Source organism: Xiphias gladius, chromosome 4, assembly GCF_016859285.1.
Source record: "Xiphias gladius isolate SHS-SW01 ecotype Sanya breed wild chromosome 4, ASM1685928v1, whole genome shotgun sequence".
Classification (NCBI taxonomy): Eukaryota; Metazoa; Chordata; class Actinopteri; order Istiophoriformes; family Xiphiidae; genus Xiphias; species Xiphias gladius.
Window position 1 is genome coordinate 5708193 of NC_053403.1, and position 23528 is coordinate 5731720.

The 23528-nt window shown below is 37.4% G+C and overlaps 1 protein-coding gene across 2 annotated transcripts in view; it reads right to left on the reverse strand.

Moving 5' to 3' along the window:
* Positions 1-699: 699 nt before the first annotated feature.
* LOC120789413 (dihydropyrimidinase-related protein 5-like) overlaps positions 700-23528 on the reverse strand; it is a 30416-nt gene continuing 7587 nt past the window's right edge. Inside the window, exons 2-15 of one of the 2 annotated variants that reach the window (XM_040126118.1) lie at positions 20317-20431; positions 18179-18328; positions 9372-9530; positions 7366-7545; positions 6985-7053; positions 6549-6593; positions 6381-6456; positions 6130-6286; positions 5817-5958; positions 5093-5235; positions 4769-4976; positions 3540-3717; positions 3320-3411; positions 700-719 (exon numbers count right to left, since the gene is read on the reverse strand). In XM_040126118.1, the coding sequence (XP_039982052.1) occupies positions 3326-3411; positions 3540-3717; positions 4769-4976; positions 5093-5235; positions 5817-5958; positions 6130-6286; positions 6381-6456; positions 6549-6593; positions 6985-7053; positions 7366-7545; positions 9372-9530; positions 18179-18328; positions 20317-20427 (1704 nt within the window). In that variant the 5' untranslated portion in view covers positions 20428-20431 and the 3' untranslated portion in view covers positions 700-719; positions 3320-3325. Of the gene's footprint in view, positions 720-2261; positions 3412-3539; positions 3718-4768; positions 4977-5092; positions 5236-5816; positions 5959-6129; positions 6287-6380; positions 6457-6548; positions 6594-6984; positions 7054-7365; positions 7546-9371; positions 9531-18178; positions 18329-20316; positions 20432-23528 lie in introns of those variants that run through there. The other variant, XM_040126117.1, reaches the window with a different exon arrangement.

Sequence of the window (23528 nt, forward strand, 5' to 3'; positions counted from 1 at the left end):
ACATTCACATCATGCATTTCTGCTTACAATCTACAGTTTTTACATACTAACATAAAAACTTAGCAACATAATTGCACCTTTTTGTTCTTTTATTGTTGTTTCATTTTTAGTTATATATCTAGTTTATTTGAGTATGTAAGTAAACATAATATATTTAAATGTATACAGTGTATACAGTTTATTCAATTTACTATCTATACCGGACATGTTGAAAACAAGAATTTCTTTTGAAGGCTATACATTTCTATTTTATTATCTTGTGCTTTTTCTATTGTATCTGTTAATGAATTGTTTATTTTTTGCTAAATTCTACTAATTCTTATGTACAGCGGCCCAAATGTGACCACAAATCTTGGTCCATTTTAAAAACAAGTGAGGCTGTGGAGGCATCAAGAGGTTTTTTTTTTCCACTTTATTCTTTGCTGTTATTCTCATGGTAAGAAACAAGCAGCCACTTACAGATTCAACAGGTTCACTGTCCAACACGACAAGAGTCTACAAACACACACAGCCACCAACCAGTCACAGTGCCTTCAAAACAACAAAACCATCCAACAATAAAATAACACCGTTATAGGTAATCGTAAAAAAACAGCACCAGTTGTTGTGTACCTGTTGCGTTCAGGAGAGACTTCACTCCTCCGTCTCCATGTGGTGCTCTTCATGCATGGGTGTCGGTGTGGAAAGGGTGATTCACATTGGCACATTTATTCTTTAAACTAAAAAAAACAAACAAACATCCTAAATATATAGTACACAGGCAAGAAGACGTGATCATGTATAAATATAATACTGCTAGGCAGGAATGAGATATCATCAAGAGGTGAGAGGATCAGTGATTTTCTTCAGCCTGTGCAGCTCAATCTGTCTGCTTTGTGGAGACACACTGTTCTTATAACAATCCCATTTTGTTTTCCTACAAAGAGGAAGTTTACTTTGAAAATACAGTCCATGAGATGCTACTGACACTCAACAACATAATCTGATTTCTGTTGATTACTCTCAGGGGCCACTATGCAAAATGTAAGGCCTCATTTATCAACTGCGTGTACAATTTTGTACTGTCCAAACATTTCGAACAACTAATATTAATGCAAGAGAACAAATCCCTAGTGGTAGACAAGCGTAATTACAGGTAAAAATATATTCACAAAATAGAGACAAAATAGAGCCGCCTATTGGGCAACCGTATTTTTCATTAGCAACTTTTTTGCTCTGAAATGACAGTCTTTTATAGACAAGCCACTCGTGAAAGTACGAAAAATTAATATGTTCTTCATTTATGAACCTTAATTAACAGCGTGTCAACTTCATTGTCCCCGACGTTTGTCTTCCTTCTCTGTCTCAGTTACTACATTTTCCACCAGAAGTATTTTTTTCATTAAAGGAGAAGTCTATTGATATTTGTATTGTCAATAAATCACATAAAAAAGGCCAAACCCAACAATAAATTTGTCTCATTAACAAACTATCTGGTTAGTTAAAGCCTGATATTGCTTATTCCTTTGTGCCATAAAGCTCCATGTTTTCCAAAAACCATTAAAAAAACAATGAATTACATCACACAACACTGGGTGACATGTTTTTTCATTAACATGAACAAAAACATTTCAGTTTATTTTGAGTCAATCCCACAAATACTGTCCTGCTGCTATAAAGACTAGCACACAAAATGTGTATTAATCCACCACTGAATGTAGTCCTCAACAAATGCACCATTTTATCCATTTCAAGTAGCATTTGCTAAAAACTACAGTGGTCAGCTGTTTTAATAATTTATTTAGCCTGTTTTAAAACTGCATCTATATATTTGTGACCCATTTTTGAGGATTAATATTTTTTAAGAGGAACCAGTGGAGTCAGAAAGTACTGAGAGACAAGCTAATGCATTGTTTGTTTTGGTCTTTACATGGGATTAGTGACAATAACAAATACAATATGGCCGGCCTCATGCTTTAAGGCTGCTCAGCCTGTTAACAGGATGGTGGTGACCATATATTGCATTTTACGGACACTTCGTAGTGTAAATGAGCCTGTTTAGGCACAAGCAGTTTTAATGTTGAATAGGTCAGATTTATAACTGTTATAACTGCATACCGGTGTGTATGCATATACAGGTCGACTTGAACCAACTTTCTTGAGGTTGTTTTACTCACATTTTGATAAATGAGGCCCCTGGTGTTTACAGCAGTCAAACATCTCCTGTTCTCACTCAGAGGGCTCTAAGTGATCTCTCAGATAAATTAATTACAGCAACCATGATTCTTCTGTTATGTATTATCAGTAGCGAAGTAACAGAAAACTTTTCCTCCCTGTTATCTCCACTGTGGTCTTAAATCACTTACTCTTCATCCTTCCTTTAACAAACTGAACTGAATTCTCCTCTGTGTTATAGCTCTGCAAGGTCTATAGATACCACAAAGATATGAGGCTTCCATGACAGAAATGCCTACATTTAAATGTGGGATCAGTACTGGAACCAGAGTTAAAATCCCAGGTAAACCCACAGGTTGTATACTTAATTCACTCAGTCTATAGACCCCGCTACATTGCAAGTGAGGCTGGGAAGTTTCTGGGACATGTGTTGTTTCAGTCAGAGGCAGTGAAAGTATAAGGATGGATGGGGTCAAGTCTGACTCTATTAAGATAGCGTAGTGTAAGATCACACGGTGTTTGAAGCAGTTGGATTTCATCACCACACAGCACAGTTCATCCATTGGAAACACAAACACTGTGGAACCCATGGTGCAGCAGGAAGCCGAGCACAGTGGGTGGTTTGATCACAAACAGAATCCACACACATCTTCATATGAGTCTAAAGCTATGGTGTCTACAGTGTAATTTATGTTTGTGTGTGTGACAGGGGTATAATAGGTTATTTCACTGAATCCAGTTCTACTATTTTTAAATAATTCGGTCGACATCACTTCAGGTAAAACCATCAAAAACTGTACTGGTTTTGATCTTTCACAGTTTGTTTAGTTTGTTTTTTCATGGGATACGAGTAGGTTGATAATGAGCAGACTTTATCAATGTTAGTATGATCAGCTTGAATTTGGCAAAACATTTAAATTCACAGATAGCCCTTCACTCTCATGTAATTAATCAGGTCAGTCACTCCAATTAAGACACAAATTAGATTTGTAGAAGTCACTTTGGCAAATTACTGATCATCAGTTAGGTCGTCACTAATCACAGACACGTGCTTGAATTTATTTTCCCCTCTTAACTTTAATCCTGTGATTGAAAATCAGTGCAGTTTTCCTGGTTGCTCAAAAATATACAAAACATGGAGGCTCGGACGGTTGAAGCTCATCACCAGTGATTACCAGATACCACTGGAGCGACCGCCGGGAGGGGCCAGGATCCGAGCCGAGGACCTCTTAGGGATGTGGTCATCGACCTGAGACCCTGAGAGAAAAACACACAAAATACAATTACATTTCTTTCAGTTACAACATTAAAACAACCAAAACTGGAGTGAGGTTTAGGCTAAACAACTAAACAACCGCAGTATTATTAGATTTATTCCAGCCTACCAGAGAGGCTAAAGGACGACTCGTGGAGGTCTCTGACTCCCTGGTGCACCCGACCACAGGACTTGTTGGGTGTCTCTCCATCTATTGGGCCCAAACCAAGCTCCTTCTTCATAATGTTTGCCACCTTGGCCACGTCACCAGAATATGGATCCCTGACAACTCCTTTATAAGCCTGAGTCTAAAACAAAGAATTAACCTCTTTAATACATACATATATATATATATATACAGTAGATACACACAGATACAGTGGTAGAATTGGGATAAATAATAATTTTAACCCAAATATCATCGTATTTGTCATCGAAACTTAATACTAAGGGTAAAACTAAAACTTTATCGTCTGTTGTTCTTGGCTATAGGGGATGATAAGTAATAGATAAAATAATAATAGTCCTGCCAATAACACTCTCATCACGAGTTGAAAATGTATTTGACTTATTTGACTTGACAGTTATGAATCTAATCTTGGGCAGTAGCCTCAAGAGTAGACTAACTTAAGATCACAGGCACAGAACGATTTTGCCTGATTATTCCATGCACCCAAAAGTTGTTGCCTTTTCTGCTGCAAGATGATGGTGACTGTGGTTTATATTAAACCAGTAGGACGGCAAGCACAGCTCAGAAAATCTTAAATAAAAACAAGAAATCGTTAAACTACAGAGTGCATTTTTAAATCTGACTATTTACTTTATCATTGACTTTTTATTTCAGATTCTCAAACATCTTTGATATTTAACAATAAACACAGATAAAATAACATGTTTTTTAGATAGGATAAAAAGCAAAAATAACAATCCCTAAAAACAAAAACACAGAAGAAAAGCATATAATAAATGACAAGCAGAGAGCACATTTACTTCCCCAACTGTTAGTAGTATAAACCATCCAGCAGAACCAAAGCATGCAGAGGCTGTGATGGAGGTTTTTGCAGACAGCAGCAGCAGAAAAACAGTGTCAGCGTACAGAGAGAGCATTAAATCCTTTATAAAGACTGTCAAATCAGTGGAGTTAGACACAGTTGGATGGGTGTGTTTGCTGTAGGTTTGCTGTGAGCTGACACAGCACAGCGCAGCATGAGCCTCGGTACCCTGCTGGAACTAGTTTATTTTTTGGTAACACTTTTATCATCAGAGCAAATATAGTAATATATAGTGTTTTGATTCAACCTTAATAGTGAGGAAAGTGAGGACAGAAACACAGATGTGAATGAATGAAAGTGAACACACCTTTTCTCTCTGCACCATTTTCTTATAGAGGTAGTCAGGGAAAGTGCGCTGTGGGTAGAACTTTCCAGATCCCTCAGCACACATAAACACACCGTTCTCACACACCAGACGTCCTCGGCTGATGGTGACAAGAGGAACACCGTGGCAGCGCATCCCCTCGTACAGGTTGAAGTCTCCGCCCTGCACCTGAGTGCTCACAGAGATTGTCCTGCACAGACAGAAGAGCCATTAATAACAGTGTTTGTTTTGCACTAAATCAATCAATAATGATGAGTAGTCTGTGTTTGTGTGCCACATCTTCTTGTTTTAAATATAACTACATACCTTGTTGCATCTGGATCCCAGACCACCACATCAGCATCGGCCCCGGGGATGATACGGCCCTTGCGTGGGTACAGGTTGTAGATCTTTGCCGCGTTAGAGCTTGTCACTGCCACGAAACGATTCTCATCCATCTTTCCAGTAACCTGCAGGTATTCATGCATTAAAAATATCAGGAAAAAATACAACCATGGTATGTGTATGTCATTAATCTATGATTTTCAAGTAATGTCAAGAGATACTTTCTTTACTACTTATGAGGGACTTTCAGTATCATTTTGGGGGGCTCGGTTTGGGGGCTACTTTTAGACCATTCTTATGTTCAGACTTCATTATTAGAGTAAAGGAATAAAAATAAACCAATGAAAATCCAATTTAAAAAATGAAACCAAAAGGACACTTATACAATGACCTGCATCAACACTGAAAAAAATTTAGTAGAAAAAATAAAGCACCAAAACCAAAATTGAAATCTCCAAAGTTGTCTACAGCTGATATCTACATTATTTTATGAAATTCCGACAAACAAGCCTTTCTTATATTAGTTCAATACAGTTTCCAAAGCTGTCACCAATATGAATGTTTACTTCACTATAATATCGTATTTCAAAAATCTTTTTTCCTGGAAAAAAATGTTCTGCTGTTACTGTCACTCAAATATGTGTTTAATGCTTCACACAGAGTGGTTTGCAGATTAATATTTTAGTGTGCGTCTGTTTGTACGTACCACTCCCCTCTCCCACATGACACTCATCCTGTCCTGGACCCCAGCCACTCCATGAGGGATCTTGGTGAAGTCCTCTTTGCCCAGAGCTCTCTGCTTGGTGCTAAATGGACGGTGCTCCGACGCCACAACGCTCAGAGTGTCACTGGAAACAGGATACGCATGTTCGGTTTAGGTATATGTATTTATTCACAACACCAGCTTAAATTATCATTGATCACTGACCTCTTGCATGATAAAAGTCTTTGATAAAAGTTTTAGGGTCACTGTTTACAAGTGTTAACACACAATATTTGTGTAGCTACTGTGCACATACTTGCCCAACAGGCCCATGAGGTAGTTGGGTGTGCTGGGGTCGAGGCGGAGAGGAGGGATGATGACGTGGGCGGCGGCGTGAGCCCAGTCCTGGTGGTAATACTGCATCCCATTCAGCACCGCATGAGCTACTGTGGTCTCTGCATGGATCACCTTACCTGGAGAGAAAAAAAAGGACAGAGAGAGAAGATTATCTTCCTCTTTATTGCTGTCACCATCGTCATAATTTTTTTGACTAAGCAGGTAACTCACCTTGCATCTTAGCAGCAGCAATCATGTCTCCAGCAGACATACTTGATACATTCACCAGGTAGATTGGGCAGCGGGCCTGCAATAGCAAGTGGATCCATTAATTTATGAGTGACATTCAGACATCTGTATATAAACAGGATATTAAAATCTAGTGTTGTGTCTGTTTACCCTGTTGGCAATGGTGACAGCTCTGTGGGTAGCCTCAGACTCCAACTGTAAACAGGAGAAGAAACAAACACAATCACACAATGAGAAGTTTAACAAGCGCTCAATAAATAGTACTTTTAGATACTAGGTGTTTATCACAAACCTTTATCCATACAAACTAATGGTCAACATATTTATCCTTATGGGAATGATACATTTCACTGTAGACCAATTAGTGAGGAAAGGTATATCTTTGTGTATCACATTATCAACCTTCCAATAAATAATTATTATCAAAATAATAAGTCCTTTCAAAATGCTCGTATTGTACCCTTTATTTACAGCATTTTGGCAATTGCCAAATTGAGCACCAGAAATCACCATCCATACAAGTTTAGCAACAATATCTAAATGAAAAAATATGAGCGATAAAGAATAACCCCTGATATAAACTTACCTCTTCTGGTCGACTGATCTCAATACCCTCAGGTCCACTGATGCCCAAATCCAGAGCCTCTTTGGCACCCTAATAAAACACATAGGCTTCAACTTATGTTAAATTTTGTGATTCTTTCCTCAGTATTTAAATAACACAAACATACAGATGATTACAGGATCTAAAATATTTCTACGTAAGTGCCCAAAATAGCTAGTGACAGTCACACTATCACAATAACATAAACATATTCAAGGATGATTTTACTTTCATGACAGAGAGCAGTTTTTATGATTATTTGTCACATTTTTTACTATGTTGAACATCTCTGTTTAAATAAAAGGAAGGGATGGGGGAAGGGATTTTTTTGTGTGGTTATTTGAGTGTTTGCTGCTTGTGCACCTCTGCCACCAGCTCTCCGTTCTCAGCGTGGACACGTGCGATGGCCCCGATGTCCTTACAGGTCTGCAATGTCTGGTAGAGCTCTGAGTCCCTCAGCATCATCATGTCTTTGTAGGCCATGAACATCTGGAAGGAGTTCACTCCATGCTCCCTCACCAGAGTCTCCATCTCATTATGCACCTGATCCCAAGGCAAAGGTCAGAGGTCAAGGGTCTGAATCGTTGCTAGGAGCTAATCACAGCTGAGGGCTTGCAAGTTTGGGTCTGAACTCTCAAAGGCAGTGAAGTGCATTAGGCGGTGAGAATGTGTGTGTGTGTGTTTGTTATATGGGGCATGAAATGAGCTTGGAGAGCAGCGAGAATGGGATCACATTGTATTCACATTGGTTACTATGACAGTCTCACAGAAGAATTTGTAGCACAGAGAAATCTATTAAATTCACAAAAAATGCAAGAGAAACTATTTTACCAGGTGAAATATTCTACCTGTACTGCAGTAACAAAGTTTTAACGGTCATCATAAAATAGCAGATATATGCACCTCATGGTCATGATGAAGATTGGTGCTGGAGCCAAAATTTAAAAAAAAGTTAACCATAATTTAATTTCAGAGTAGTTGTTAAGATTTTCAATAAATCAGACATGGTTTTTATAGGCATTATGCCAAGTAATACAGATTCTACAGCAAAAAGGAAAGACTAATAATTTTTCCGGTTTCTCTAATTATGATCTCCCAAAACGTCTCCAGGATTAGGCAAAGCCAAAAAACCATATTCTTCAGTTTACCAACATTTTAACAGAGAACTGTCTTAATTAAGGTTTTTCTTCACACATCTTGATAAAAACACAACTGTCAAGATAATGGTAATAAAAGAAGTAAAGTATAGACAGTGTCTTCCTTCATTTAAAGGCCATTATACGTTAGAACCGACTTGAAATAGCAGAAATGAACCATACTATCACAAGCAAGGATTCAGATGAAAATATGCTTACGGTTGAAATTTTTGTCAGCGCTAAGGGATATGAAACCAGAAAATCCCGATGCAGGATTCATATGCTACCATAGCTGCAGTTGCATAATACTAAATGGCAAAGTTTTTACTGACAAGTTGACAATCTATTTATAAGTGTGAACTATGCCAAAAACCTCCAGGGTATTATCGAAGATAAATAAAACAGGCTTTCATATATGATGTTAAACGATAAATGACTTGGGAAGCAGCAACACATTGCCATTAGAGCTGAAATGATTAGTCAGTCGGCAGACAACAGCAACAATTTTGATAACTGATTAATCATTTGAATTATTTTTCAAGCAGAATTTGCTGCATTTCTTTATTTTATGTCACTGTAAACTGTACATCTTTGGGTTATGGATAGTTGGCCAGATGGAACAATACATATGAAAATGTCACCTTGAAGTCTGGGATTTTTGGCATTTTAAAATATTATCTAGCATTTAATAAACCAAACAATCAATCAACTACAAACAACACGAAAAAATACAAAGGCAATTTGAGTCCTGTGTACAATTAAAAACCTTGCGTTTAGCTGAAATGTATTGTGTCAGTCATGCAATAAGGTAATAAGTGCCATGGATTTATTCATCAATTGTCATTGTCCTTAATTTTCAAAGAGGAAAAGCAGCATTAAACATTTTACTATATATTGTATAATAAGATTTGGAACATGCACAGAGTCAGTAGATGATACAGTGCAGATATTAAAGCCAAAGGCTGAATAAGGCACATTGACTCATAAAATCTGCCTAATGTGCCCAGTCAGCATGTGTATTAACCTAGTTTGTGTAAGGTTTAATCTAGGTCATTACACATTGCACCAATAAAGTGGTTTGGCTGCTTTATTATTCATTCTGTAAAGATAAAACATTGAGGGGTGAAACTGTAAAGAATGATGTCTCTTTTTAAAAAATATAAGTGGAAGTGTTTCCAGGCCGTTCATTGGTCCTGGTACACCTTGAAACCTTGACCCCTCTGCGGGTCTTACCTTTGGACCCCACCAGGTCACGCCGACATGCAGAGCATAGTCACAACAAGCCTTGGCATCGGCCAGAGCTCGGCAGTTCTCGTAGGCGTCCAGCAGGGAGCAATGTTGTTCAGGCAGGACCAGAGCCATCACCATGGTGGTACCACCCATCAGAGCCGCCTGGTGGAGTTAAGAGGGTGAGCAGGGGTGAGTTAGGGAGGGAGGAAGGAAGGAAGGAGAGAGAAAATTGAAGGCCAAGGAGAAAAAACAGAGATTGATGAGAAAACAAGGATTCCACTGTAAAGCACATAGACTGTTTGTGTGAACAATTAACTGTTTTCTCATCATCCTACAGTCTACAAGTTACTACTTGGATAAACTGATGGACGACGCATATCACATATGATAGTCTGCACATAAAGATGTTATTTGAAAGATGATGTCTTATTATATTTTTGATGTTTAATATAAAGTAGCGTCTTGTAATACTCTGTGGAATTGGCCAAATGTGGCATGACGCAAATAAAAACTAACTGTATACACTCTGATAAATCTTTCTTAAAAAGTAATGTTCTAAGACACAATTCCAGAAAAAAATGCAACATCAGTGATAAGCAGACAAATTTTCCCTGGTCAAGCTCACATTTATACCCCTATAGTCAACTTTTTTTTACATATGCATTTTCTTTACATCCTCTGTTCAGTCTATATCTCTTTTAAATTAAGTTTGCTTTCTAATTATAATTTTAAAATCAAGAGACTGACAAAAAAAATTATGATAGTCCAGTTGTACTGCTCTATTATTGTAAGTCTAAATGTCTTTGTTTTTAGTACTGTTATTACTGATTTGCCTTCTCTAAATAAACCTCTGTGGGTTTTGTATTTATCAAAATATAAAAAGATTCAGAGATTTGGTTTATTTTAAGAAAATAGTGGGAAATTGCACTTTGTAAGATTTTTTCTGAAATGACTTCTTAGAGTACTTAAGAATAATATTAACATCTCAGAATCTGACGTCTGTTTTTAACTGCAACTCCAAGACAGCAGCAAACGAAAAATATGAAATGTGAAATGAGGAGAAGGAAATGACTGATGAAGGTGAATGTGGTGAAAAACAAAAGCTAGAGATGACAGCCTGGAAAAAGGATGAATTGAAGGGAGTGGTGTGCAGTGACTCGTCTCAGTCGGCTGAATAGTAAATGCACTTTTGTGTAGCCATGACAACGGATACTGCTCAGCCATGCCTGCCACATGTCCCCATCCTCCTCCTCCTCCTCCTCCTCATCCTCCTTCCTCTCTCACCATCCCAAATTGCAATGACAGTCACCCATTCAATATCCTCCAACAGTGTCTATCAGGATTATTGCACTGAGGAATTGTGGGAAAGCAGTCAACAATCATTTATGAAAGAGGAAATGAACAGAAAAAGTTGGAAAACATTGCTTTTGTTATATCCTCTGTCCCTGCACTACACAGACTTGCAAGAGAGCCCCATTCTCTCTTTAATTCATTTTCAGCTCTCTTGAGTCAAAATAAAAACAAAACTTCACTCCCAAAATATCATTCATTCTCCGTCATTTCTATGAATTAACCTGAATGAAATTAGACTGAGTTTTGAACATGGCCGTGATTTCTGTGTCAGCGTGGACTTGTTCCTCCAGACGTGCTGCAGACGTGGGCAGCGTCATCTGTTTTTGAGTGACAGTTCTATTAGCCAACAAGCTATTAGGTTTCACATTGCCATAGTAACCAGTCCGAATCATCTGCATCGTCAGCACTGAAGGTCTCTGCATATGTGGGCATGACAAGTGTAGTGTCATTGATCACTGTCAGTGTGTGTGAGAGTGCGTGTGTCAGAGATCACGGGACATGGACACACAGCTTGGGATTGTGGGATTTACACTGCTTGTCTGCAAGACCTTAATTGAAATTTACTGCCAGATCTACGCTTCTTTAAAAAAGAGATCGTAAAAGTGGAAAAGGAGGAAGAAGGAGCAAAGAGAAAGGGAGAAAGAGTATTTTGCTCCTTTTCTGTAACCACCAGCCTATATGCATGTGTGCATACGTATAGTTTATTTAACAGTATGAGTGTGCATTTTCATCAGTGTAAGGGTTTCAGGGAGCAGTATCAGACTTGTCTCTGACATGCTGGAACAAAGAAACTGTCTGCTTGTTGAAATCTCTTCTCATCCTGCTCTTTTATCTTTTTTTGTCTGCATCTGCAACTACAGTCACCGGATAAAAATCCAATTTTAGACTGTTTTAAATAAGAAAAACTGCTAAGGAGGTGTATTATTGTCCATAATACATTATCAGTCACTTCTATTCTGATGAGGCTGTTTCTAACTACTATTGCTGAGCAGTATCCAACACAGTCAGGTCTGGTGTGAAGCTTTTGAAAAATAGTCTCTATAATGCAGTTTTCAGACATTTTCAATAATTTTATTCCTTCTTTAACCTCTCTTTACCCAAATCAATCATAACACAGGTTTGCGAGCAGACAAGTTTTGTTTATACCCACTGAATTTATTTTCTGATTCTAATCAAGATCCCAAAACTTCCAAAAATACAAAATTTGCCCAATTTACTGGAAATATTGTCATATAAATAGGATTTCACCTATTTCAGCTGCCTGTCAGACATCTATAATGTTGTATTTTATGTAATAGTGAAGCTTTTAAAGACACCTTAGATTCAAAGATGTTACTTTACTTACTATTTAATTTAAACATCATGTAGTGTTGGATACCGTCATAGATATGTTTTTTATAACCTAAAATAGAAGGACATTTAAAGGTTAATCTGGGTTCAAGGAATGATTGGAGCAAGCAGTCCCATGTGTCACTGGTTAAAAATCTCTGATTGAAGATTCTACAAAATCTCATGTAAGCATTATGCTCTCTTGTCCATGCCAGAGTGTAAGAATGTTCAAAACTCACAAAACAAATTCTTGATTTTGAGAAATTTCACATGCAACGACATCTTTTTTGTGTGTGTTTTAAAAGAGAATGAAACAACTGGATACTGTGATGAATGTCAACGGACATAATATCTCTAAATGGTTTCCCTTTGTTTTCAGCTGCAGTGATGGTTACGCAAGCATGTAGTACTATTTTGCACTTATAATAACGCTGACAGAATGATGGCTTTATTGTTTAATTTAGATGGAACATAATGTTATAAAACACAATTTGGTGTAATTGTGTTGAAAAAATTTCTGTGCATATTGTGTACACAAGTCTATCCAAAGACACTGTGTTTATCCTGTTGTAATACACCATCATCTCCTGTTCATGGTTTTAATCTAAAAGCTGTCTTGTTAAACCAACATACTGCAGTCCCCCCTTTGGTTCCTTCAACATAGTACTGATCATTGAGAGCAGAGCTAAAGAGGATGGGCACTCATAAACCCCAAACAATGTTTTAACATGAATCCCTCACTCTATTAAAGACCCCCGACCCCTACTGTGAAGATAATCCTCTGACAAGAACGATAAACAGACAGAAGATAGGGGGAGAAATGAAGGAGAGAGAGAGTGAAAATGTGCATCTGTTGGTGTGGGCAGTAGAAAGTGAAGCAGTAGAAAATAGCATGCCAGTACACAAATCACTATTTCAATAACAGAGCTTTCAATATGGTAGGGCGTGGTTATAAAGTTTAGATAATAGCTAATTTAAGGGATTTACCAAGCTGAAATATTCACCGAAACTTTCACTGATTCCAGCTTCTCAAATGTGAGAATTCACTTCCCCTCTCCAGTTTTATATCATGGTAAATTAAACGTTTGGTTTTGAGCTCTGCGTCAGACAAAGTGAGTAATGTGAGGATGCAATTTCACTGTTTCCTGACATTTCATCAACTGATTGTTTAATCAAAACAAACAAACATTAACCAGAAATGGAAATAATCATTACTTGCAGCTATGGTTTCCTGTACGCAGTGTAAATGTACTATTTTATACTCGACTAATCAAGTAGGTTGCACCAGAGTTTGCACATAGAAATCAGATCAAGGGAGCAAAAATGTTCCATAAAAAAACTGCTGTATGTATGAAAGGGGGGGGGGTGAGACATGACTGATCTGAGAGGATGAGAGGATCTCGTATGTTAGACTCTGGGAGAGGCTATCAGTGTCCAACAGATTACCACTACAGCTCTCTGATCAGCTTCTATCAGCACCTCTCATACCTCACATTACAGCTGAACAGCTCACCTTCTTTCATCCCTTCCTCCTCATCTCCCTCCTCCTCTTCAGCCCACAGAGACATTAAAACAATCTCTGCAGTGACTGCTGGGATAGATACTGCTCAGGCAATATGTTAGTCCAATATTAGCACTTCATGAAAAATCTGGTCTGGTCCAGTGCAGTCAATATGAAATTCTAATATGATGGATATGACTGATCAGTACTGCACTGTAGAGACTGATTGTGGATAATGGTGAGAGCAGCTCAAACCTAAGTGCAGTATAAGTACAGTATACTGTATTCTGTTAATAGTTAATAGAACAAAAATTGTCGTCATAAACATTGAGCATTATCAAAGTTTGTAGTTGAAATGGTCTAAATTGTGTTTAAAACTTAAAACAGATCTCTGATTACTTGCAATGCTTCCATAACAAAATGTAAATGCAGTAGAGGGTTTTCATGTGATATAAAGGACCCTGACATGTCTACAAGAAGCTGGTATTACCAGTTACAGGTATTCATATGTTTGCATTTTCACATGTTACTTGATCTAAATAGATGTGTTATTAGTAGTGTTGCTAGTCAAAAAATCCAAAAATAAGCTTTATAGCAGCTTCATTGAGTTTATATATTTTAAATTTAAACATACCAAGTAAAACATGACAGTTCACTGTGTCACAGCAACCCTGTCTCCTAGAAATTACTTTTATATACTGCAACAAAAAATACTTTTTATAAATACCGGTAATTGCTGGCTAAATTGTGTTGAGAGCCAACATTTTTTTGAATGTATAAAGTGCCACATTTGTTAATGGCAGTAGAGTAGCCAGAAGGTGGTTGAGGTGGATGGCAGGCATACAAACATACAAAGCACACACTTGTGACACCAGAGACTGGGGTTCACATCCACAGTCCCATTTGTGCTTGTAAAAAAAAAAAAAACTTTCACTCAACTGTGAACACTGCATTAAACCAGACCACAACCTTTCCCTAACCTTAACCAATGCTGTGAGTGCCTAAATATAACCACAAAAAGTTTGATAATACTGTGGTCAATACAAATGGATATTGCACTGCAAGATCAGATATTTTGGTGAAAAAAATACACTGTTTGTGAACATTTTAGGGTACGGTCAGTATCAACGTATTTGATACTTGCTGAATACAAAAATTAACAACATATTCTCATTACATAAATAGAAAACGTAATCTGGTTGCAATTACATATTTGCTGTTGTAGTTTGGTTGTATATGAATGTAATTTCTGGGAGACAGGGTTTTGTCAAAAAAACCTTCAGATGAAAATAAATAAACCTTTTAAACACTGTTATTTTAGCTTAATTAATAAAGCCAAAAAAATGAATAGCTTTAACAATTCCTATGGCAACTGAACTAAAACTCTCATAAACTCTCATATTCCTGTCTGGTAGGGGTAGGGGCAAAGTCTCTAAACATACCTCAACTACCGGGTTAAAACCAACCTAAATTTTGCTGAAAGGTGAATGTTTTTAGATGTATAAGTATTTCCAGACTGTCTTTCAGCATTCAGCAGGTACTTTGTTATACCCTTGTACCGGATAGAACGTTAACCTTTTTCCTGTAGAAATTCTTTATTGATGTGTTTATCTGAGATTTATTAAGGGGAAGTGTACATACAATACAGCTCAATATCTGGACACAAAACCTCAATACAAAATGAAAAAATACATGTATTAACAGGTCTGCATCTACACTGTATGTTACTTCTTTCTACTTTACACCATTAGACCCTGTTATATAAATTGTCACTTACAACAGATCAGTGAGTCTTTCCTGGGGGGGAGCAGGGGGTGAGAGAGAATTGGGTGAAGAAGAGGAAACAGCAGGGAGGGAGAAAGAGAGGAGGAAGGAAAGCATGAGAGGAAGCAGACTGTTACAAAACGATGGGAGGAAGGGAAGAAGATGTAGAGGGAAAATAGTTTTGGGGTTCATCACAATTGCGGATGAGCCGTTGCTGCGGGAATGCAGTCACCATAGGGGCCAAACAACATTACCATGATCATATGCGCGCACGCGCACACACACACACACACACACACACACACACACACACACACACACACACACACACACACACACACACACACACACACACACACACACACATTTGCTCCCTCTGATTTCTACACTAAAAGTGGGAGTAAGTTGCCATGGCAGTGAATCAGTGGTTAGGGGTTGGTAACTCGGGGGCTGCTGGGGTAAAGTGACAAATGGAAGATTCAACACGCCCCACCAAAATTTCTCTCACCACACTTCAGTTGAGATTCATTAGACTCAGGCCTCATTTCACTAAGATACAACTCTGCAAAGTCCCTGCAGTTAATTTAATTTGTCATAAAAACACACTGGCAGTGTTTTTTAGATCAAACATACTAGAAGTGCTTCAGATCTCCAGGTGCTGTTCTTACAGGCCAATAATTGTACTGAACAGAAAAAGCGCAAACCTGCCAGATTGGGTGGATGAATGGAAATAACAAATATCTTGGTACCTGGAAGGCCTTTCGCAACACTGACATACAGTACATCACAATATCTGTTTCAATATAGAAAGTTCTGTTAAATGGCCCAGATGATCACACCTTGGAACACACAGGGATGAAAACAGACATTTTGACTTGTCATAGCAGAAAAATCCCGTGTGAAAAAGGCCTATTAATTATTTTAAAATCAAAATCGTGATTTGAAAGAGCTGCAATTCTTATCTTGCTGTACTATTTATGAAACAAATAGTTGATTAACTGAGTAGTCTATTTGCAGAAAGTTAATCAGCAACTATTTCAATAATCGTATAATCCTTTGAGCAATTTTTTGAAGAAAGATGCCAAAAATTACCTTATTCCCACACCTCCAATATGAGGAGTTTTAGTCTATTTTATATCATTGCAAATTGAATTACTTTGGGTTTTGGACTGTTGGTCAAACTAAACAAGATATTTTAACATGTTATATTGGATTCTGGGGAAGTGTGATTGACATTTTTTTCCATTTTACTGAAATTTTATAAACCAAGCAAATAATCAATTAATTGAGAAAATAATAGGCAGACTAATCACTAATGAAAATAATTATTAGTTGCAGCCACACTGTACGTTATTAATAGTTTTTCAGCACACTAGCTAGAAGAATATTCTAGTTTTTAATATCTATACTAACAACCATCCAAGGTATAATTTGTCAGCTGTAGCTAAAAAAAATCATTTGCAAGTAAGCAAAAGTATAAGTTAAATAGACACTCACTTTATGTCAAATAAAAGCATGAGAAGGAGGAGGTATGTAGTATCTTACACAATATAAACAAAATCTTTTTTTTATAAAACAACTAAACATTATTAAAAGCTGACTTTTCTCTAGCTGACATATTTGGAAAAAATCACATTATGTTCGTGTAAGAAACAAGATAAGTTTCTGATTATGCTTGATACAAACTTATCCAATACAGACCTGAAGTTTATTTTTGTGGAAAATAATTGCGTATACAAATCTCAAGATGTAATAACAATGACAGACATTGAACATGAAATGTGAAAGCTCAGTTCAATTCAAACATGATCTCTTGGCATTACAAAACTGAAGTCCAGGCACTCTTTATCCTCTCCAATTAAAGTAAACTCATATTCTGAGGACCCAGTGGTGCAAAGATAATTTTGCAAATGTGGTGAATAATTAGACATAGATCACCAGAAAATCTAATAACAATGAACATTGTTAAGTGAACAATTGCTGTTAATTGACTTTTGCTGAAACCAGGACATCCAATAATATTATCACTTCCAAGAGTAAAGTTACTACAAAGACAAATGGAGGCATGATGCCAGTTTTCTTAAGCTTTTGGTTTTACTTTAAAACTACATCTTCAGGAGCAGGATGACCCACTACTTGGAGCCAAGCTGGAGGCAGCTCATGTGGAGGACAATCGCCTATGTACTCACATTTGTGACTTTTTCTGACATGGCTACAAATTGGATTTCTGTCAATGTACTTTGTCTTTGCTCTCACCTTACATTATGTATAGCGACTGCCTCACCTTTATACATCGCGTTGACACCCAAAAACTATGCCGGGCAACAACAACAAAAGCAGTCCACAACATCCTCCTAAACATGCATGCTGCTGCAGGCAACACTTACACTCTCTTCTTTTGAATTTTTAAGTCTCTTAATAATTAAATCATCCTCTCTGCTTTAAATCTCAGGGGATCATTGGGAAAATATGCAGAGCATCCAGAGGAAATGAGCTAATAAACACAGTATGAATGATGACTGAACAGCTGCGGGTGTGAGTGTGTAAAAAGGGAAGTCTTTGCTTTCAACCAGAAACTTATGACAGCTGTTTGGGTTTGCTTCCTATAGGACCAGTGTGAGAACATATGCTGTATTTAGTTTTGACAATCAGCGTATGAAGCTGAAAGCAGGGATGAATATTTGAATATAGACAAGACAACAGAATGAGTGAGAGAGAAAGTATGTCTGTGTAGGCCAGCTGTCTCTGGATTCTAAATGTGTTTAATCACAGGCATGCTGACGAGCCTAGTCATAACACAGCCGTGCACACGTGTGTGTGTGTGTGTGTGTGTGTGTGTGTGTGTGTGTGTGTGTGTGTGTACCTTGGTCCCACTGTAGAAGTCATCCTGGATGCTGGCGTTCATGAAAGTTTGTTGTAGATGCACACTGGTGTCTATTCCACCTGGCAACACCAGCTTTCCAGACGCGTCAATCACCTTAGCCCCGCCTGGTATCATCAGTTCTTTTCCAACCTTTCAGAGAGAACACCAACACACAAATTACACAGCTTTATAAATTAAATAATAATTAAGTGTTTTGTCCCCATAACATGCATCTGAACCACAGATTTTATAATGACTATAAAGGACACAGGGGTTTGGGTCAATGCATTTTTAATGTAGTCTATTAAATTGTGAACAGAGACTGAGTGGCCATATTGAAGAGGGTCAATCAAGGGTTCTTTCGTTAAGAAAGAGGTTTTATGTGAAACGTTACACTATGGCTACAGTGAATGTGTCACCGTAATTTTTAGCCTGGCTAGATGTACGGCTTGAGGGATGGCAATGTCGGTCTGTCATTCAATCAGTCGGTCCACCACTTTGGTCCAGACTGAAATATCTCAAGAACTGTTTGATATATTGCCAAGAAATTTTGCGCAGACATTCATTGGCCAGAGAGGATAAATCCTACCGATTTTGATGCTCAGCTGACTTTTACGCTAGCGCCACCAGCAGGTCAAAGTTGCCATTTATTAATTGAAATATCTTAACGTCTACTGGATTGACTGTCAAACAACTTGATGGGTTCCCAGTGGATGAATTCCAAATACTGACTGTATACTAACTGACTTTTCCTCTAGCACCACCACGAGGCTGACTTTTGCGATTTTGAGTGAAATGTCCTGACAGCTATTAAATAGACTACCATGAAATTTGGTACGCACATTACTGCTACACATTAGTTAGGTTAAACTGTTATAACTGTGGTGATCCCATAACTTTTTACCTCGCATCATCATCAGGTCAGCATTTTCATTTGCCCAGTACTTTGGTTTATGACCAAATATCTGCAAAACTAATGACATTCCCATTAGCCACAGCTGTACTTTGTGTTAAGTGCTAATTATCAAATAAACCAATATGGTAAACATAGTAAACATTACCTGCTAAAAATCAGCATGTTAGCATGCTCACCATAGCTTTTATCTCAAAGCACCACTGTGCTTAGGTACAGCCTCTCAGAGCTGCTAGCATGGCTGTAAACTCTTGGTTTTGTTTTCGATAACCACTGATTCATCACCTTTCTAAATTTATTCTCATATTTGTAAGGGCACTCATTTCATATGTTACTAGGCTATAATGCTATATGCTATGCTATATAAATGATCACTGCAAAAGACAGTGGCAACACATACAGTACTTTACATTTGAATGGGAGTGTCATGACGCTGGAAGAAGAATGCCAATTTAACGTTATTAGCCTTTACCTTGTCCGTTATTTTTTTGTATTCACCCCCATAATGCCTTAAAAATTAATAGTAATACTAGCAAATCAGAGCAAACAACCAGTATGTAACCTATACGTATTTATTCAGCACTGCTAACATGAAGCATCTTATGTGTCCTTAAATGTCTCATTTTAGAACCAACCGAGCATGGTGAAACCCTTCTTAGAATGGTTCCTTACCTACTGTTTCAGTTAAAGTATCATTCAAAACTAAAAAATGGTAAAACGTAAATCCTTGTTTTGCACAGGTTGGACATGAGCACCTTCTGGCATCAACACTGTTGTTGTGATGGAAATAATAATTGACAAAGGGAACAGGAGAGCTCATGTACTGCCATGGCGGTGGAGGGTTTCAGTAGAGGTACAGAGGAGCTTTCCAGGTTTCTGCGTCAAATGCATCCTCTTCACATAAACCGATGCTTATTTCCATGATGGCTTTCTGTGACCTAATTATAGCGTTCGCTATCATCATGTTGGCCCACAGAGTTCACCGAGTCGTTCATTCTCGTCATACTGTATTATTGTGAAATGAGTCACACTAACAGCTGGGGATATACTGGACAGTGAATGTGTGGGTCAAAGTGTGAGTGTATGTATTTCTGTGTGCCTGAAGAGAAGTACAGGATGCAGTATGTATGTTAATGTGTATTTAATGAAACCCTGAGTAAAAGTAAAAGTTTGCATGTGCATGCAAGAAAAAGAGTGCATACTAATGTGTGTTAATATGGGTTACCTGCTGAATGATGCCATTCTCAATGTAGACATCTGCTTCCTGGGTGAAATCATCATTCACCACCTTCCCTCCCTTGATGAGGATACGCATGGACCCCATGTTGGCAGTCATAGTCCTACCAGAGGAAAAAAAAGGCATTTAACATCAATATCTCAACTTCCGTTAGGGCAACTTCATGTGGGAAAACAATTGGGAAATTATTAAGAAAATGCTGCTGCATGACTGATTAAATATAACTTCTGTTTGTTGTGGACAGGTTGGACATGCTAAAATGGATGCAATTGTCTAGAGCTGAAACAATTAGTCAATTAATCAATTAGTCGATCATAAAAAATACTAACTAATAACTATTATTAATTAACTGCATAACTATAACCCTAATCATCCTATCCAATCATAAAACATTGTTTAAGTAATTTTTCAAGCAAATATTCCAAAGAGTCCCTTGTTGCAGCTTTTCGGGGGTGAGGATTTGCTGCTTTTATTTGCCTTCTTTGATAGTAAATTTTATATTTTTGGGTTTTGGAGTGAAGCAATTTGAAGACATCATCTTGGGCTTTAGAAAACTTTCACGGACATTCCTCATTATTTATGACAATTTGTAGATCAAAATTAATCAATAAAATATCTGCAGATTGACTGATAATGAAAAAAATTGTTAGTTGTGGTCCTGCTTTCTACAAATATAGTAAAGAAAGCATGGTAAAATAAAATGATCCTACATGGCTTTTGGTTATGAAACATGGATCTAATTAACCTAATTTCAGGCATTCTCTACTGCATGATGCACAATGAGCACTTCTCAAAATGGGTGGCTGAGAACATTTCTTGTCCCTGCCCCCTCCTTTACAAAAGATAATGATAACTTCGGGCAATGATAATTTTAGGTTGTGTTACAGTACATGTGGAACCCAGTTTATATGATTCATAAACTCGTATTCAATCTAGGAATCTCATGTTTCATTTTCAAAATGTTTACACTTTTTATAAGTACAGTAATAAAGCTGAGTCTTGTTTTCTGGGGTTGGACAATTTGCAGAATTGCCTGCTTGTTTAAAGTGTCTTGCTCTAATGAGAAGGGAATTGTTTTTTTTACATTTTACTTGCAAAGATAAGAATAATATACTCAATGTGACTTAAAAACAACAGCTTCAACTCGTAGTTCCCATCAAATAAAATACTTGACATTTAATAATTTTACAAATTTGTAAAATTCAATTTTTCTGCCAGAATTTGGTGTTTTTATGAATATCAAAATATTTGAAATTATATTGTGTGTTAAAAGTATATTTTTTCAATCTGGGTTTTATCAATTAGAGGTTAAATATGTGATACTTTCAGATCACTATTGAAAAAGCAACCTGATTAATTCTAATGAGATAACTAAACTGAGAGGACCCTCTACAAACATTCCTCTGTGTGTATGTGTGTATTCTGCATGGATGGCTGTATGCAATGTGTTTGATGGCAGGACACAATAGCCTCCCAGTCACACAAAATCAACTCAAAGAGATGGAGGAGAATAGAGAGACGAAGGAGAGGAGAGAGGAGGGGAGCGTCAGGGAAAGAAGGAGAACAGTGAACAGAATAATCAGGGGAGAAAATATCTGGGGGGGGGGTGGTTAGCCAAAATTTCTTACTGAAAGGAATACATTAGAATTTGGGCTTCCTGCATGGAAATTTACTTTTATAATAATAATAATAAAAAATAATAAAAACATACAGTAGATACCCAAAAATCCTTCAGGTATGCCTGATAGATCAATAGTCAATCAGTGCACTGGGCTGAGTAATAGCAAGCTCAGTGCTAACAATAGTTATTTCTCTAAACACAGAGGTGGGGTCGAGCTCAATTTCAGTGTGATTAATATAGAAGGGAGTAAGAAAAGAGTTGTTATTTTCAAGAAAGTACTCATACCCTCTGACTTTGTTCTAAGCCATACCCTGAGATTATTTCTTCGGCACTGAAGAGAAATTATTTGGGATCAGGTCGGAGTTTGTTGAGCTCAGAGAAGATTGAGGGGAAAAGAAGGGATAGAAAAAGAGATAGAGAACTTTAAAAAGAGAAAGGCAGAGGAATAAGGATGGCTACAGAAAGAGATGATGACAAAAAATGAGATGTCCAAAGAGATGTCCACTGATAGGAGAAGAGATGAAGGAGGTGATTGTGTAGGGATGAAAGGTAAAGGGATTGTAGTAAACATGGCAGTGATGGTGGGGGAATGCAGTACGGAAAGCCCTAAAGGCCTGGCAGCCAGAATACAAGATTGGTTTCCCAGGAGATGGGAACTGGATTTCAGTGGAAAAAAGGCTATGCACACACACACACACACACACACACACACACACACACACACACACACACACACACACACACACACACACACAAACGCATGCATATCATTGTATGGTGAGGCATACTAAAACACCAAGACTGATTTGCCATTGAAGTTAAATTGTTATAAAATCAACACAAACAAAGATGATAACATTTGTGTCATTTTAAATAAAAACCCTACCTTTCTGACCTTCTGACCTTCAATTGTAGCACCCCCATCAGGCCAATCAGTGTAATGGAAATATTTTTTTTTTGTTGAATATCAGAAAGATATAACTCAAGCATCAGAATTACAATAAAGATGTTGTATTCTGTTGTGGATGGTTAAAACTTTTTGAGTGCTGTCTTTTGTTTGTAAATATTTTCCATCTCCTTCTGTTCATTTCTACCTGGCAAGCTATAATCTCACTGGGAATTAAAGCTGACATGATTAGTCAATTAATTAGTCAAGCAACATAAAATAACCTATCTATCTAACTGATTAACTGTATAAGTCATTTTTCAAGAATAAATACCAAAAAATTTCGTGGTCACAGCTTCTCCAATGTGAGGGTTTGCTTATTTTCTCTGTTTTATATCATGGTAAACTGGGTTTTGGTCTGGTGTTTGGATAACGAGACATTTGACAGCACGACTTTGTCCCAGAGTCAAAAATTTCCTTACTATAATTTCACAGTTTTATGATATTTTATGGACTAAATGAATTATCAGCTCACTTATAAAATTAGATTCAAATAATGATAAGGAGAATAACTAGATCTAGAACAATCAGAATAACTAGAATAATCAGCTGCAGCATTACAGGGAATATGTCCAAACAAACGACCTGTAGCCAGGGCTAATGTTCATGCATTAATATTACTGTCAGTGAGTT